This window comes from Mycteria americana, chromosome 2 (assembly GCF_035582795.1).
Source record: "Mycteria americana isolate JAX WOST 10 ecotype Jacksonville Zoo and Gardens chromosome 2, USCA_MyAme_1.0, whole genome shotgun sequence".
In the NCBI taxonomy this organism is placed as follows: domain Eukaryota; kingdom Metazoa; phylum Chordata; class Aves; order Ciconiiformes; family Ciconiidae; genus Mycteria; species Mycteria americana.
This window is the reverse complement of record NC_134366.1, coordinates 134,596,290-134,612,978: the sequence shown is the minus strand read 5'-3', so window position 1 is coordinate 134,612,978 and position 16,689 is coordinate 134,596,290. Positions and strand designations below refer to the sequence as shown.

Sequence of the window (16,689 nt, the reverse complement as noted above, 5' to 3'; positions counted from 1 at the left end):
GGGTGTTTTCTTTCGTTTTAAGATGCCATGGGACACGCAATTCAAACAAGCATGAAATTAATCAGCTTGTTCCATTCGCCAATCTGACTGATGTCCCCAACATGAAGGTGCATTTCAGTGAGGCAGGCTGTTCATTTTGTCACAACTTACACCAAAGATGGAAGAGATGCAAAAGGATAAAGTTTCTGTTTTGTTGTTTGTTTAATAAAAGGGTTATACTGTTAGTCAAAATAGGAACTGAAATAACAGGGTTAAATTATGAGCTATAATAAATTACAAAATGGTTAAGATACTTAAATACCAGATTTTTTTATCTGTGTGTATACTCTAATACAGACTGTGTCAAAATTAACTATCAAGCACTTGTTATGCTCTATCCAAAAAATCTGTTGCTCTTCAATAAATACATTTCCTATGTCTGACTTTATCTACCTGAATTTTACATGAGTGCAAAACTCTTCTATTAAAACTGATCAGCTTATTCAGGAATGCAAACCATTAGTTTTTCACAGCATTTAGAAATCTAAAAATCACACTACTCCTTTCAGTGCTTAGAAGCAAAATACTGAGCAATACAAGCAGCAGGAGTAAACACATGCCAGATACTGACTTTATCAAAATATTTTACTTCTACATAATCATCCATAATCTATATTAACTTGCATTAATCTCACTCATCTCAGCTACTGTAATATTTCCTTTCCAGAGTTAGTGCTGCTGAAATACTGTGGTTCAGATGATTAAATGTTTGGACTGTTGATTTATTTAAAAACTTGTTTCAGGGATCTGTCACTGGACAGGTTCTCCAGTCTGTGATATTGCCAAAGTAAGGAAATTTCTTTCACCGATTTAAAATTCTTTGGCAGCACAGCATCCCAACACAGCCTCAGAGTTCTTCAAAGAAGTTTGATACTGAAGCTGACAAGACCACAAAATGAGAAGAACTTTGTTTTCAAGAGAGCATTTAGTAACAGAGACACAAGCCCATTATGGGAAAAGTAGGACCTTCTCCACACCCCTAAGTAAGCATAAGGGACAGCAAATGCTCTTAATGCTGCTCCAAATACGTTTGTCTCACAGGTAAAACAACAGGGCTTAGTACTTACTAGAATACCGTAAGTCATCTAGCCACCCAGGGACAAGAGTCATTGCATGGGAAAGAAGATAGAGTCTCCTACAAATACAACTAAGAAAGCAGTGATTTGTTCCTTCAAAGGAAACACGACTCCTTTAATCTGCGTGGCATGTCCTAACATTTAGAGAAGATGCGCAAAGAGATAATTAGGATTGAGTAGATGGGACAGACCAGCTCTGAGGTCTGATGTCCAGTACAGCCATGGGAACTCATACATGTTTTTGAGGCAGACTCCTTCTAACCATTGCTTATTAAGCAATGCTTCATTGTAGTCAAGATCTTGTAAAACTGCACTAATTGAGAAGTCCTGCAGTAAAAGCTTTTTCACTTCTTGGAGGCAAAAATTGCAGGGAGATGCTCAATACCATGCAATATGGCCTGGTCAGCCTTTAAACCTATGAGTATAGGGAAATGGAACAAAAAGGTAGTTTTAGCTGATACAGTATTTTGGTTTCAAAAACACATACTGGAAGATACATAGCTTAGGAGTTTGTCTAAGCTGTGAATTGCTATCTATGTATGTAAACCTCATCCTTAGGACAGTCTGGAACACAGCTGAAGTAACTTCTGCAACAGGGACAGGCTGATCAACTGTAATTTACTGAACAGTTAATATAACCTGTTCAGGACAACATTTGATTTTACAAGCCAGTGTTTATGAATTCTTCAGGAAACATTATCTCTGCTAATAGAGAATCTTCTCTTTCTTGCTAAAGGAAGAAGTAGCATCTTATTGTCCATGCCTCATTTAGCGATATAGCTGTATCAAACCTAACCAATAGTCAGTCTTGTAGAATATATGCAAAGCTGATCATTAACTGCAATTTTTAAACCCTAATACAAATGGATTTTGCAAACTGATTTGGATTAACCAAGTCTGGCTGTGCTTCCATCTGGAAGTTATATTTTATAACGCTAGCCACATCTTGAAAAATAGATTCAGATGTTTGGAACAAATTCAGAACAGTTGTGAGAAATTCTAGGTACAAATGAAAAAAAAATTGGACTTTAATGTCTTTTTCCTCTCAGTTTTCTTTCAAGTAGGCATTTATAACCACGGTGTTTAGGGAGTTGAGGAGTAAGGAAAGAATCTATGTTATTATCTATGACGTATTTACTCATGTGTAATGGCAGTTTGTTCTTTCTCATACTACTCTGGAGCATTTTAAGCCTATCCTGATAAAGGGACACAACGCTGAGTGAAAACAGTTAAGAAACAGGGTTGAAGCATCTGGTCTATCCACAAAGATTTTCTGCTAGGAAAACTGTCTTTACATGAAACAGCAAAATGAATATAATCCCTACAGTGAGGATACATCAATATCCATATAAAAATGCCTTTTTAACAATAGAGCTTATAGCCCATGGGTTGTGTCAGTACAAAATAGTGTCTGTAAGGGTTGTACAACTTCTAACAACGCTAAATACCTAACTTACTTCTTTATTTAGAGAAAAATGTCAAACCTTTTTCCTCTAAGCCTTCATCTCTGGATTTGGTCAAACCTACATTAACATTGAAGCGATTTAATTTCTTGATACACAAACCACACATGAGGACAGATAAGCATTAGAAGAGAAAGAATTAGTTTTGAAATCTAACATATCCAGAAATTTTTATGCCTTGAAAAGAAAAATTAACCTTCTGCCTTTCCAGCTCGTTTAAAATAACTGTGAAGCCATAAACAGGAAAGCCAAACAAGAGAAATGTGCCCAAGTTCCTCAAAAACATGATGTTGTAGATGGTAGAAGGCAAACGACAAAACAAGATTTCCTCTCCACCCACGCCATTTAGCACAGATGCTCTAGAAATCGCACAAACACACTGTTTTTCTCTGATCGCGTATAGAAGTTTCCTGACTTACCTAGCCTTTTTGCTGGTCTTGGGTTTTGGCGTGGTATTTTTTGCTTTCTTTTCCTTTGGCTCTTTAGGGGTCTTAGGGACTTTGGGGGTCTTGGGTTCCTTCTTTTCCTTGGGTTCTTTAGGATCCTTCGGTTCTTTTTTTGCCTTGGGCTTTTTCTTTTTCTTCTTCTCTTCTTGGGAGCAATCCACTGAGTTTCTGCTTAGATTCTGGCTGTCAAGTCCCCCAGGAAAGTCTTCCTTACCAAAACCTTTACTGGGACCTTCTGCAGCAATGTGATTGTTTTTCTTTTTCTTTTTCTTTTGCTGTGGCTGCGGCTCAATTGATGGCAGATAATCATCACTTTTCACTAGCTGGGTATTCGGTCCACTAACCTGAGTCATATCCGGCACTGGTTTCTCTAAAAAGGTTTCCGACGGAGAATGCTGAGAGAGACAAATAGAAATAAAATTGTAGATTTGCAACTTTGATTTCTAAAACTTTGCTCATTTGGAGCAAGAAGTTACAGAGGGAGAAAATACCAAACAGAAGATTAATGTAGTAGCATATCTGAAACATTGTACAGTAAAACAGTAAAAACCAAAGCTTTCTGCAATTAAAACAGTAGCAAAATGACCAGAAATTCTTCATACAGCAAGGGTAAAATTATTCTAAAGCTGGTATATAAAGTGGAAGTATACAAAATATTTACAGTCTTCAACATTTAGATGCAAAAGGAAAGCAATTGTTATTTCAGATATTTCAAAACAGTTGTTAGTAAAACAAGTAACTTGTTACAAATTATTCAGTTGCACTGAAATTTTGTCCTCCAGGAAAAAAATTGTTAAAGTTTGTTTCTAGACATGCAAAGGAAAATAAAGTATATTCACAGGCTGTATTTGTAAAAAAAATAAATCAAGGCAATTTACATTGGTTCAGCTCTGACAGGAGGTATTTTGATCAGCACGTGAAGGATTAAGCCACTTTAAAATGTAATATAATGTTACATTTTATGTCAAAGATCCACAGCTCCCTACTTGTAATTGAAACAGATGCGCTCCTGCTACAGATTGGACGGAGAACTACCTTAAGTGTTTGTGAGCTTGCAAACACATCCTATTTCAAAGTCTGTGTAGTGTATCAGGCTTACACCAGACTTACAAAGTACATGAAAACCTACGTATAATTACACAAACATCAAGTGCCTGGACTAAACATATTGGATGTATTTGCAACTCTTTTCCTCTTAATGGTTCTGTTCTACACAAAGACCCATGAGTCTGCATGAAAAAATGTCTGAGCTCTACCATGACTTTGCAGCATATCAAAGCTCTAACCTGCTTCTCCTCACTGCCGGCCGTGGTTATAAATGCAGGACGACAGTGCTTTTCAAAAAGAAAAGTAATAGCATGACACCATACTGATGCCTTTCTTGCAACTGCATATATGGTCAGACCATTTTCTCACCCTCTTTCTCTCTCTGTTTCTCCTCCTTTTCCCTAAAAATTAAGTTGGGATGATTCTAGGTAGAAGAGTTCCCCACTAGCTGTGGTCATGAAGTCTAGCCATTTAAGATTTTTGATCCATTGAACTGGGGAGAAGAAAGGTTTATAGCAAATCAGAACTTTACTTCCAGGAATAGCAGTGCCGGTGTAACTGTCTGTAATGTTATTTGCGTTTCCTTTTATCCGCTTTTTATTCAAACTGCACTTACTTAGGAGTGGCAAGCATGCAAACGAATGACTACAAACCCAGTCCCTGAGCATAAGGAGAACTGATGGGTGTACACAGACATACACTTTAGCCACCTGGATCTAAAAAAAAAAAAATCAATGCATTGTAAGATTTAGGAAACAAAATTCTTAGTATCATTACACAAGAAAGTGAATGCATGTCTATTTTTCCAAATATATTAATATAGTTTTCTGAATGTAAACAAACTGAATCAGTGCAGTCCTAACTATTTTCAGCATTTCTTCACAGTAGCAAAAAAAATGCTGTGCCCTAAATACACTCACATACTCAGAAGCTACCCAAGCAGCAGAAGGAGCAAGGCTGTCAAGAAGTGAAGACAACTCTTTATTGCTGTTTGGAAGAAGTTTGAACAGTACGAGCTCGACATTACAGTTCTTTATGGAAGGGATGCCAGGACAAGAGGGAAGGCCTGAGTGCTAGACTGAAGATCTGGGTCTACTTGGCTTAACCAAGAACTTCCAGGATGACTGCTGCATATTTCTGTCGTCCACCTGCGTATTAAGATACTTTTTAGTGCAACAGGGTCTTAGTTGCAGTGCAAACTCAGCTCTAATGCCAACCTGATGCACCCATTGCATTAGCACCACATCAATCAGCCCCATCTCAAAGCAATCTCATGTTAGGCATCCTGAAGTATGAACCAACACCTCTTCTAGAAATCTATAGTCACCATAACACTTACACATGGTCATGCTGCAAAGTTCACAAAGACTGGATATCTGTATAGAAAACCCTGATCCCAGGAAGTCAGTGGTGCCAATGAGTTCTGCAGTCCAATTATACATTACATAAAATAGAGATATTTTAAAATCTTCTAATTGGTTTTGAATTTGGTTGACTGAACTGAATGTCTCCTCAGATTTGTTCTGTGACACAGAACAAAACTGTCTTCTCTGTACCTCAGACCATTATGTACTTGTACTAACACTTATTTTTAGGTAGGAAAAGACATCACACAGATCATCTCTAAGTACTTCTTATCCATAGGTTTCTAGAGCAGTACTTTTAACCTACGTTTTCCCAAGGTAGTAAATATATTTCTGTATTATCTGCCATTTCATATCTCGTGCATCTACGTTTTTCAGAGACCTCAAGCGCAAGTTTCATCAACGTCTTCGCCAAGCTGTCCACCCAATACTCAGTCCTCTTTCTAAATACTGTTTGCTTGCTGCGTCTAACATAAAAGAAATCTAAGTTTTTCTTTCTGTTATTTGTAAAATTTGTACTGAGTAAGTACCTTGTGTTTGGCACTACTGTATTTGTTTGCCATATTAAGAGAGGCTTTTACAACTATCTAAAAGCTTATATATATAATGCACAACTTTCTAGAACAAATCAGAATTGGTAGCTTAGTTTATTTTTCTTCCTCTTAAGCATGTGAAACAGCCAAGCCAACAAATATTAAAAAACACCAGAAATTCAGTAATGCCACATAGTTCTATAAAATTTTCAAGGTTGCACCTTCATTAGCAATATGACCGTGTCACTGAAATCAATATGAAGTTTTATACATGCTTGAGTATTCTCATTACTTTTTTAATCTAATTCAAAAAATTAATTCTTGTCTCCTTTCTAAGACTTCTGGGTTGGTTTTTTTTTGTTTGTTTGCTTGTTTGTTTCAGAAGTCTGAACAACTTTCAGCACAGTCATAAGCAAATCTGAAGGTAAGGCAGACAGCTTTCCAAGTCTCCACAACAGCAGTGTCAGCCCTTCATGATTTGACATTTGTAATTTTAATGTGAGGTCTGGCCAGAAGGTAAAGCACTGAGAATGGCAGTGATTGTTTCCACAATATAGTACTCAGTAACTCATTCTGGAAGATGGCATCCTATGAAAATTCAGATTCTTACTATCTCAAAAAGCTTATCCACAAGAGTCATTTTCAGGCTCTAAACCAACTTAGACTATACATTAAACTTAAGCATTATGCATGAAACAAATATAAAAAAAGAAACTTACTGCCTCTTATTTACAGGACCAAGTTATGTGCATTACCAAGCATACAAATTAAAATATTATGGTTTTGTTTCATATCATTCACAATCCCCAAAACATTAAGCTACTAAAAGCCAACTCTGCCCTAATTAGGCTTTGGTAGTATTTCCTATTACTTGAAAATACATTACTTTTGCCACATGCCACTCCCTTTGCAATTTGGCACATTTTGTAATTCACTTATACATGATATTTTAAATTGCAGCACTCTTTCAAAGAAATGGGTGTGATTAACTTTATTTTCTAGGAAGTCTGTGCCTACACTTTTGCAATATGCTAAAACGGTTTATCCCTAACTGACAACCCCACATTGCTCCCTAGTGTGAAGCTGTGTAGGAGCAGCATACATCTAGTGAGAAGAGGAGATCAGAAGCAGCTCGAAAGATGCATTTTCTTACCCTAAACCAGTGATCTGCTCTTTCTTAAGAACGGAGAAAAGCAAGAACAGGCTTTCACTAGTAAATATTAGTTTAAGCCTACCACAGGGAATTATTTCAAATAGTTCTACTTCTTTAAATCTATAAAGGATTAACTCTAGTTACAGGGTCACAATTTCTAATGAAAGAACCCCATTTTCCATTTACAAAATTAAAAAAATATGTATATTACAAGTTTTTACCAAAAGATTGAAAAATTTGTCTGCATACTTCAGAAAAATCGCTTCTCCTGCTGCTTTTAGTAATAACAAAGCCATAATTTAGTATGTTGGTACAGAATTTAATCTTCCACAGGAAGGAAACCAGTGAAGATTAAACACAAATAGGTATTAATCCTATTTGATATTGCAGAAGAATTTTTTTGGTATTATTTGAAATAAGGTGAAAAAGGTGCTCAAAAACATTGGTGTGTTTACTAGACCCACATCTCTTTAAATCTTTTAGAGAAAAGCTGTTTTTGTAAACATTTAACAAAGAACAGATGGCCTGTTTTAATCACGCGAAAAAACCTGGAGCTCACATTAATACTCCTACCACTGACTACTGGGGCTCGTCACCTCCCTAACCAGCAGCATGGTACAGTCTTCAGTAATACCATTTAATTTTACAATGCACATTTTCTCATCAATTCCCACTGCTTGACAGTTAATCAATGCTATTAACATGCAATATCACAATGCAGGACACTCCTGAAGATCGCAGCCTATTAGAGCAAAACAGAGATTCTTCAGGAACTCTGAGAAGTTAAAATAATTTGCAGCTCAACAGGTTACCCAGGATGGTAATATGCTTTTGCATTATCAGTAAAAGCCAACAATATCCAAGCAAATAATAAATGAAAACACTATTTGAGAAATTGTTTCTGGACTGCAAAAATCTCGCTTTTCTGGAATTCAAACTTATTTTTACACTTCCAAACACGTATCACCAAGATTTGAAAAATTAAAAATGAAGCTGCCTGCATTTCACAGCTGCTTACACATTTAGAGCTAAGCTCATTCTCCGCAGCCCAAAGCACAGATAGATGTCGCAAACCAGGCCTGTTATGTAAAGTAGCAAGATGGACAGGATGTAGGATTAATCCAGCGAGGGTTAGTGGCAGGGAGGGAGGTTAAGGAGGAGAATCTTTCTGTTGCTTGAACAAGGATTGAAGCACAATCAACTGTACTTAAGCACTGAAAGTAGCTGAGCGTCAGTTCCCTAGCAGAGCAGCAACTTGAGCCAATATTGAGCTTTAAGAAGTATGAAGCAAGAGCAGAGAAGTATGCAACATGACTCAGCTAACTTCGTGAAATTTAAACATCAGTACCAACCAAAAAAAAAAGCTCCTTTTTACTAGGACTACTTTCATTTCCCTCATGGGTATTTCCAGACTCGTTGGTCTTTTCCGTATTTTGAAAAAGGTCTACTGTAACCACACTTTATTTAAATTTTCTTCAACTTTGGTTTATTAACTAAGTTGTGTAACAGTAGAGCAAGTGCTTAGTCAGTTCCCACTGGTTCCACAACACAAATCTCTCCAATATGATATCTATATAATGGATAATTTCACGTTAGATAAATCATTACTGAATATTCTCATTTGCAGCAATTGCAGTCCTGTTAAATTATCACCTTCACTTTGGAAAAGTTAAAACAGCAACCTGCAACCAAAGAAAGTTCTTTTAAAAAGAGAAGACTGACTACAGCATCGCTTCTGGAAGCAGCTCTACCTAGTGCCACAGAGATCACTCGTTTTGAATTTGTGTCCTTCCTGATAGCATGGTCCCCAAGGTGTTAAAAGCCATCACATGTAGAAATTGCTCCACAATTCTTCCTTTCAAAGGTTAATGAAAGGATTCATCATCCCTCTGAATTATTTAGAACACACTATTCATCTTGACTATCCTCCAAACAAATAATTTGGAAAGTTTCCCATCACGTCTCTATACATTGCTTTGCCCCTGCAATTCTCAACTTGTCTCGTCAACACTTTCAGCATTGGGCCTGTCTTGGTGCTCCCTCGATCTGAAGCACGCTTCAGCTTTTCTAGACCAACATAAATACTTTTCAGACACTGTCAGTCCGCAAAGCTCACATATCAGTAAAAACTCCAGAGTAAACAGGAATCAACACCACCTCCAAAATCACAACCAAATACCAGTACCTACATTCAACAACAGTACAGCCATACAGTTTTTTTCCTATAGTACCTAAAGTCCAGAAACATCCTCAAGACTACACTCACACCCAGAATTCTTTCCAAAACCTGTTTTACCAATCAGTTTCTCCTCCTTTATTGTGAATGATGATCTCTTCCCTCTTCTGTGCAACTACTGCCTTGAATTGAAGATGTATATGTCTTTTTTTACTTTACTATATGAAAATACTTAGTATTACTTTAAAATATTTTGGGCAATATGATGCTGTTTAGAAACAACTGGTATTCTCAGTACTTCAGAAACTCCTCTAAAACCACTGTACTTCCAAAGTGCCAACTTGCATTTATAAACCGACAAGTTTTGTTACTGACCTTTTCTGCAATAAAGGGAAAGGCATCACACCAGATGAGAATGAGAGAAGACTATTTTGCAAAGAGACTCCACAGGAATTTTATAGTTTACTAAATCTCTTGCCGTACAAAACACAGATGAAAATGTAGGGAAAACGAAAGTTCTATTAATACCTTCTTAGCAAGACATAACTTGACAATTAAAAATCACTCTGCATGAAAAAAGTTCATGTTTTAGTGAAGTGCTGCTACAATACCATTTTATTTCTTAAGCAAGTCTTCCTGCTCTGCTACTACTAATGGAGACTATTCTTGTAAAACAGGTGCAACTACTAAAAAGTTAAAACTAGGTGATCCAAAGTTTTCAGAAAACCTGTGAATCAGAACAACTTTGATGCCAGCAGCATCCTAACAGTGGAGTGGAAGTGATTAAAACCTTCTTAATGCCCTCAGCCACCACTGCAAAAGTACACTCATTGCTGATGTGGGGGAGCTGAAACTATCACCCAGTTACTGTGTGTGGAAGAATAAAAACATGTTATACAAAATACAGAGTTTCTTAATTGAGTATCAGCACAGCTACAGTATTAGAATTATTTATTTCCTGGTTACATACTCTGTGGAGTAAAACAGATTACAAAACATGAATTACACTAATGTGGGCATCCAAAAAGCAAACATCTCTTATTTTGTAGCAATCATATGTAGTAACATTGTTTTGTGCTCACATAAGTGAGAGATATTACTAAACCTATGGAATAACAGCCAGTGCAATGAGCACTGATGGTTTGTTCACAGCTCAAAAGCAACTAACTTACGGCATAAGAGAGCTCTTCTGGTTGCTGACCATTGATCAGAATTGACATCAGTGTTGATCAGACAGTATCAGACAACTGCCGCCCCTGTGATAATGAAGCATGTATGCTCCAGATTAGCCTTCCATGTAAGAAACTGCAATAGCTACCACACTGACTGTATATAACTGCTAATGTAATGGTCCAAAAGACAAACATTTTATTAATACTTTTTTTGCTACAGATTACTTCGTAATATATACTGACTTACACAGCAGTGTAAGATTGCTCCTTATGCAAGCTGGGCAGGTCCTAAATATTACACGCCAGTAGCTAGGACAAGCCTGACTCTCCGCTCTCCATCACCACCATGTAGACTGGTCGAAGACTCATGATTTCAGCAAGTTTTTACTAACTCTAGTTGTAGAGACACATAGAAAGGGTGGGGCAATTAGGTACAAAATTCTGTTGGCAAAAGCCATATTGCTCATATTGACAACTTGTGCTCAACCTCAAGCCTGCCTTCCCTGCACAGCCACGGTCGAAGGAAACCTCACTTCTGTGTACGCTCCATTATCAAGCAGTAGACATGCCAGAAACATGCCAATGCGAGTTTTACCACAGAAGTGTTGCAGAGTTTATACGATGCAGTCTATACCACAGGTGGGAAAATGACAGGCAGACCAGCAAGAGTCCTACTGTAAAATGGCCCATAAGCATCTTTTTCCTAACACCTTACTTCTGACAAGTAGGACCTGTATTTAAAAATGTGGATATTTTCCTTGTGAAGTTATGTTTGTGAAGTCACGCCCAAGCACAGCTATCAAGATACCTAGTGCTTACTAGAGAATTCCTTGCATTAGAGAATATCCAGGAGGTTTACCACCAGTCTTTTCCAGCCCCTCTAAAACAAGGTGGTGGCTGCACATCTCCAGGCAAGATCAGAAAGTCACACAGTAAAGTAAGAACATGTCAGGATGAAATGGTTTCCAGAGGACGTAGTACAATACTTCAAATTCTCCAGGAAAGGGAGAATAGGGGAGGACACACCTTCACATATTCAACCAAAACAGTAATATTGAAACTGCTATTATTAAATACATAAACCTTATAAAGAGTAACCTAACATTTTAGCGTATATACAGGCTGAGTTGTCGCTTTTGGGCTTCCCTCCACATTCCCCACAGCCCTTCAGCTCCACTGTGAAAGCGAAGCAGTTCCTCCAGAATAGTAAAAGGCGTACATCCTCCCTCTCTTGGGCATGTTTCACAGCCACGCTTTGAAATCCAAAGTCCTGAAGGAAGAGGGGAAGCGCACTGCCCTGCACACGCAGCCTCCTCCCTCTGCCAGCAGAATTCCCTCCACTCGGTTTCTGAACGTCAAATACGTAGAGATCCATCCTCTCTGAAGGGTAACCCGTTCCCACATCACACTGTGTTGCCATCACCACAGGTTATGATGCTCTAGTACCAACTATAATTTCCACCTAACACCCTGTCCCCTACTCAGAAGAAGAAACCCCAACAAAACAGTCCTGACTGACTTGGTGTATTAAGTGCTTACTGCCTGCCCATAGTAATTAAAGTGATCAATGTCCCCTAAAATTTTGGTTTTCTGCAGAAAACTTAAAGTCACTCAGGGAACCATTTTAAGAGGAACCATAATTAGCTCCTATCTACTTCTAGCAATATGTTTCTCTACTGTTATCAAATCTAAATCACAGTAACACAGAGCAAACGGCATCAGGCTTATGACTAAGAAGAAAAATCAGACCAGCATACTTGGTGCAAACGCTGCTTCTTCTGACCGCAGACAACCAAAAAAGTTCTGCCTGTGCTTTCACTGCCGCAAGCAGCAGCAACAGCAAAAGTATTACACACAACAGCAAAAGCATTTCTATTCTGTTACTTTTTCCCCCCACCACTTCTAACCCCCAAAAGAGTTAACAATAAAGCTTATTTAACAGACTATATATGTAAACATATAAGATGTGAGGTAATAAGACACATATCTCTTATATGTTTACCTAACATACATACTATTATAAAACATAAAAATGTAAGTTGTATATGTAAATTCGGAAGTGGTACACCTCTTTTTTGATTTGCAAAATCTCTGAAGGCTAGCAGGCCAGGAAATTTTTATTGCTTCTGCCTGCTCTGCAGTGCCTAAGGATCAAGTAAATACAAGCTTCAGAAACACCACCTGTTTGATGGACATCCTGTGAGCCCTAGTCCTATTACCCCAGTACAAAATGCTTTACAACTTTAACAATTAATCAAAAGGACCAAACTGCAATGAAGACTGTAAGGAAGTACAACAGGAGCAGAGATGAGCATGGACGAGAGCAGCATGGATATAGGATATAAGTGTGTATTGCCCCAATCTATTTACCTGGCACCACTGCGTGCATGTGTTCCCCACCCGCACCCCCCATCACGCCTGTGCCAGAAAGTCCTCAAACTCAGCTTTATACAATTCATGTCCACGACTATGTGCCACACTTGTGTGCATGCGCCATCACGTCCTTTCTTATGCACTTGGATATCTTCCAGTCGCTCCCTACCAGCCTCGGGAAGCTTTAGAAAGACACTAGTCATAGCCAGTTCTTTTGACCTTCTCATGGTAAGCCATGCTCTGCTTCGCCATACACACCTGTCCCGGGGCAGCCTCTCGCCCCTCTTCTGAGGGCACTCTAATGCAAGGGTCTGCAATGGGTCTAGCCCCCCTCTGGGGAAAGCCAGCTCTCAGGGAGCAGGCTGGGGACCTCAGCTGCCCACCAAGCCCTCTCTCTCATAGAAATGAATGAGGGCAGCAACTGAAGGGCTTTACTTCAGACATTCATAAAAATAGAAAATACAGCAACCACCAGCAAAATGGTTCCCAATGTATTTTTAGACAATTACAATTTGTTAGCATACAGCGTTTGTTCCAATACATTAGTAAGACTAAGATATAAGTTCTCTACCACTTTCCTAACCCCTTCCTTATATGCCTAGAAAAAACAAGAGCCCAGTGTTTCTGTTTTAAAGGTCCTACTCCATCAGATTATAGACTTGATAAGCGTGCATGTTTAAGAAGCCTGCACATATAAAAAATGTATCAATCAACAGTTTAATGACAAACATGCATCAGATTAGGAGGCTGATTAAAAGAGGATGCAATTCATAGAGAGCCTTTACCAAGAACTTTATCACTTCTCCTATCTGCAAGCCCTCATGAAAAAAGAGCAAGTTTTCCCCAAAGGTATAAATATATATCACATTCTAATAGCTCAAGAAAAGGGCAATGGCCTCAGATGTTTAAGATTTCAACAGATGCGAAAAAGGACTCGAGCCCCTGTTTTTACTCCTGTACCTAGAAAGGAGGTCCCACTGAAGTCCTGCGATACTTCCACAATACCATCCATAAGTATTTTTATTAAATAATAAAAATTTCTGAACTATTCCACTGTTTGCAGCAAGATTTTTTCAATTTCACCAGGATACCTTGCAGATAGAGCGTACCAGCATAAGAAAAATTACCTTAAAGGATTAGAAGAAACACTACCAGCACAGATGCTACACTTTGGTTTTGGTTTGGAGTGGCAAACTTTTAGTTCATCATTATTTTATTTGGATGACTTGCAACAGACCACTAGACAAATAATACAATACTCTCTCTCTTACCTTGCCACCTCCCCCCTCTGCAAGGTGAACTTGCACTGTATCCACAATCAAAAGATGAAATCTTTTTGATTTGTTACTTGAGCTAGTGCCTTCTTTTTTTTTTATCTACAACTTGTATTCAGGACTTTCCTGCTACAAATTTTTAAAAACACACAGAATTCTCCAATCCCATGGACTTCTAACACTAAAATACATAAGGCACCACCAAAGCAATGCAAGAAGCAATGAAAGTTAAACCTAGTAAAAAACAACTTTATTATTTTTATGACTTTTAATCTTTAAGTTTGCTGACTTGCTCTGATGATGAAAAGGGTCTCATTTCAGAACCTCTCCCAAAAAAACATAATTGGTAAATGTTTTCCGATATCATAAGATGATATCCACAGTAGCTCAATCATCCTGTCTCTACTGTTTATGTCTACTCCAAATCTCAAAGTGTTTTTACCTGTTGCTGTTTCAATCTCACAGTCCAGGTGAGCATGCTTAGTACTAGGAGATTCACAATTTAAAATGATCTAAAAGTTAACATTTTGTTTTGACGTTCTAAATGCCATTTCCTTAGTTACAAAGAAGTTCTACATCAGAAGAGAAAAAGAAACTCCAAAAGCCCACTACCACTTTTATTTATATTAGCTGTCCCTAATAAGTTTGAATGACTTTTCTAACCCATTTTTATCCAATGTTGAACTGTTCTTGTCCAGAAGAAACTCAAATGCTTTCTCCAGACATTGACCAAATGAGTCACCCTGCAAGTGAGATAGTAAACACACACTGTTGTCTTGGGAAAAGACTATTTAAAGTTCACTGTAACCCTAAGAAAAACTATTATAAATCATAAACATATTTTTCTAAGTGGCAGTCTAAATTATTAGATATTTCAAATACTTGAAAACAAAGAATAAATGATGTTAGTGTCACCTATGAAACAAATTCTACTTCCTAGTACTTAACTTTTTACATTAATATCACTAACATACAGGCTGACTCCTCCCTAATTACCTCCAGAATTACTGCCTCATTCAGCATACAGGATGGATGAGACTCCTAGATTAAATCAGATCTGAATGACTAAGATATTACCCTGAAAAGACGACTCATGTTACCTTGGAACCTTAAGTACAGAAAAGGGAAAGAGTGCAGGGAGATGGTCTGTGATGAAAGCAGTGAACGTCAGGCAAGATAATTTACTGTCCTTTTTTTCCACCAGCCTCAACTCACTGTGGTACTTTTCTATTTTTTTCCAGAAGGTGTTTTTGTGATTTGGGGTTTTTTGTTTGGGTTCCCCCCCCCCCTTTTTAAATTACATACTCATTTCTGTCTAACACGGATCTCCAGCAAAGGAGATCTTCTTGAGAAATGCCCAACCATGACTGCAAGACAGTACCTACTTGGATAACTACTGGCTTCAGCATTAGGGCAATACAGCCCAGCATAACACACACTAAAAAGCCCTAAATGCCATATCTATCACTCCGGCCTCAGGCAACTCCCTGTTCCTCTGTCTTCATATATCTTCAACTCCCTGTCCTCATATGTAAAATGGAGAATACACATTGCAGGAGAGTTTAGCAGATGAATGAATTAATAGTTGTTGAGGTTTTTCTGTGTTATGATTAAAATTACCATTTAAAAAGCTCATTTAGCTATTAGTTCTTTACCAACATATGAAGAGAGACAGCATTTGTAGGAAGAGTCAGTCTGTTTCATGAGATTCACTGATATTCAAGATTAGGTTTACTGGATAATGTATAGTAAATAAATGATCAGGCCACACCTCAAATAATAAAAACAAATGAATTAAACAGCTACTTATATCACAGAAGATCTCCTGCAGGTGGAAGAAAGGGAAAAGAGAAAGCATGGTTGCATACACACATTACATCCTGTTTCATAGGCACAAGGAACACGTAGCAACAGTCCTACTTTGGATCTTTCTTAACTTCCAGCTTTGCAGCTTGCTATCATTCTGTAAACACAATCACTTAAAATACCTGTATTAAATTACATGGTTTAACATTTTCTATAACTTTGTTGTTTCTTGATACTTACTTTCAACAGACAAAGTATATACAAACATAACAACCAAAGACGACTTGCCCACTGTATGTACAAACAAGGCAGACTCTGCACATGGTAACGAACAACTATAGTTTTCTGGATGTCCTCATCACACCCTTCTTTCAGAGGCATTGATGCTTACAGCAATACAAATACATATAAGCCCTAAGGTGGCACATATTAAGTATGTGGGGAGACAACAAAATAAGAGTTAAAAGCTACTTTTTTTTCTTACATACATATATATTTACAAATATATACATATGTATTCAAACATTTAACTTCCACAGTGTTCTTTAAAATTTCCTCTACTGATATCTGACCCCTATTCCATGTTCACTTTCCAATATATCAAAAAAACCAAACCAAAACGAAAAACCAAAAAACCTCACACAAAACCAACCACAAAAAACCCAAACTAAACCAAAACAAAAAAACCTGCAACAGAAAAAAAAAAATCAGCTAAATCATGTGGGTTCTTCCCTGGTTACATACGCAAGAATTAACGTTTTCGATAC

General features: G+C 37.7%; 1 protein-coding gene across 7 annotated transcripts in view; it reads right to left on the bottom strand.

The window, feature by feature from the left end:
• Positions 1-16,689, bottom strand: part of CHD7 (chromodomain helicase DNA binding protein 7) — a 137,815-nt gene that overhangs the window by 60,042 nt on the left and 61,084 nt on the right. For all 7 annotated transcript variants that reach the window (XR_012774476.1, XM_075494714.1, XM_075494710.1 and 4 more), the window contains one exon: positions 2,998-3,419. Coding sequence is in view for 6 of the 7 variants with exons in the window: in XM_075494714.1 (XP_075350829.1) it covers positions 2,998-3,419 (422 nt within the window). In the remaining variant the exon portion in view is untranslated. The remainder of the gene's footprint in view (positions 1-2,997; positions 3,420-16,689) is intronic.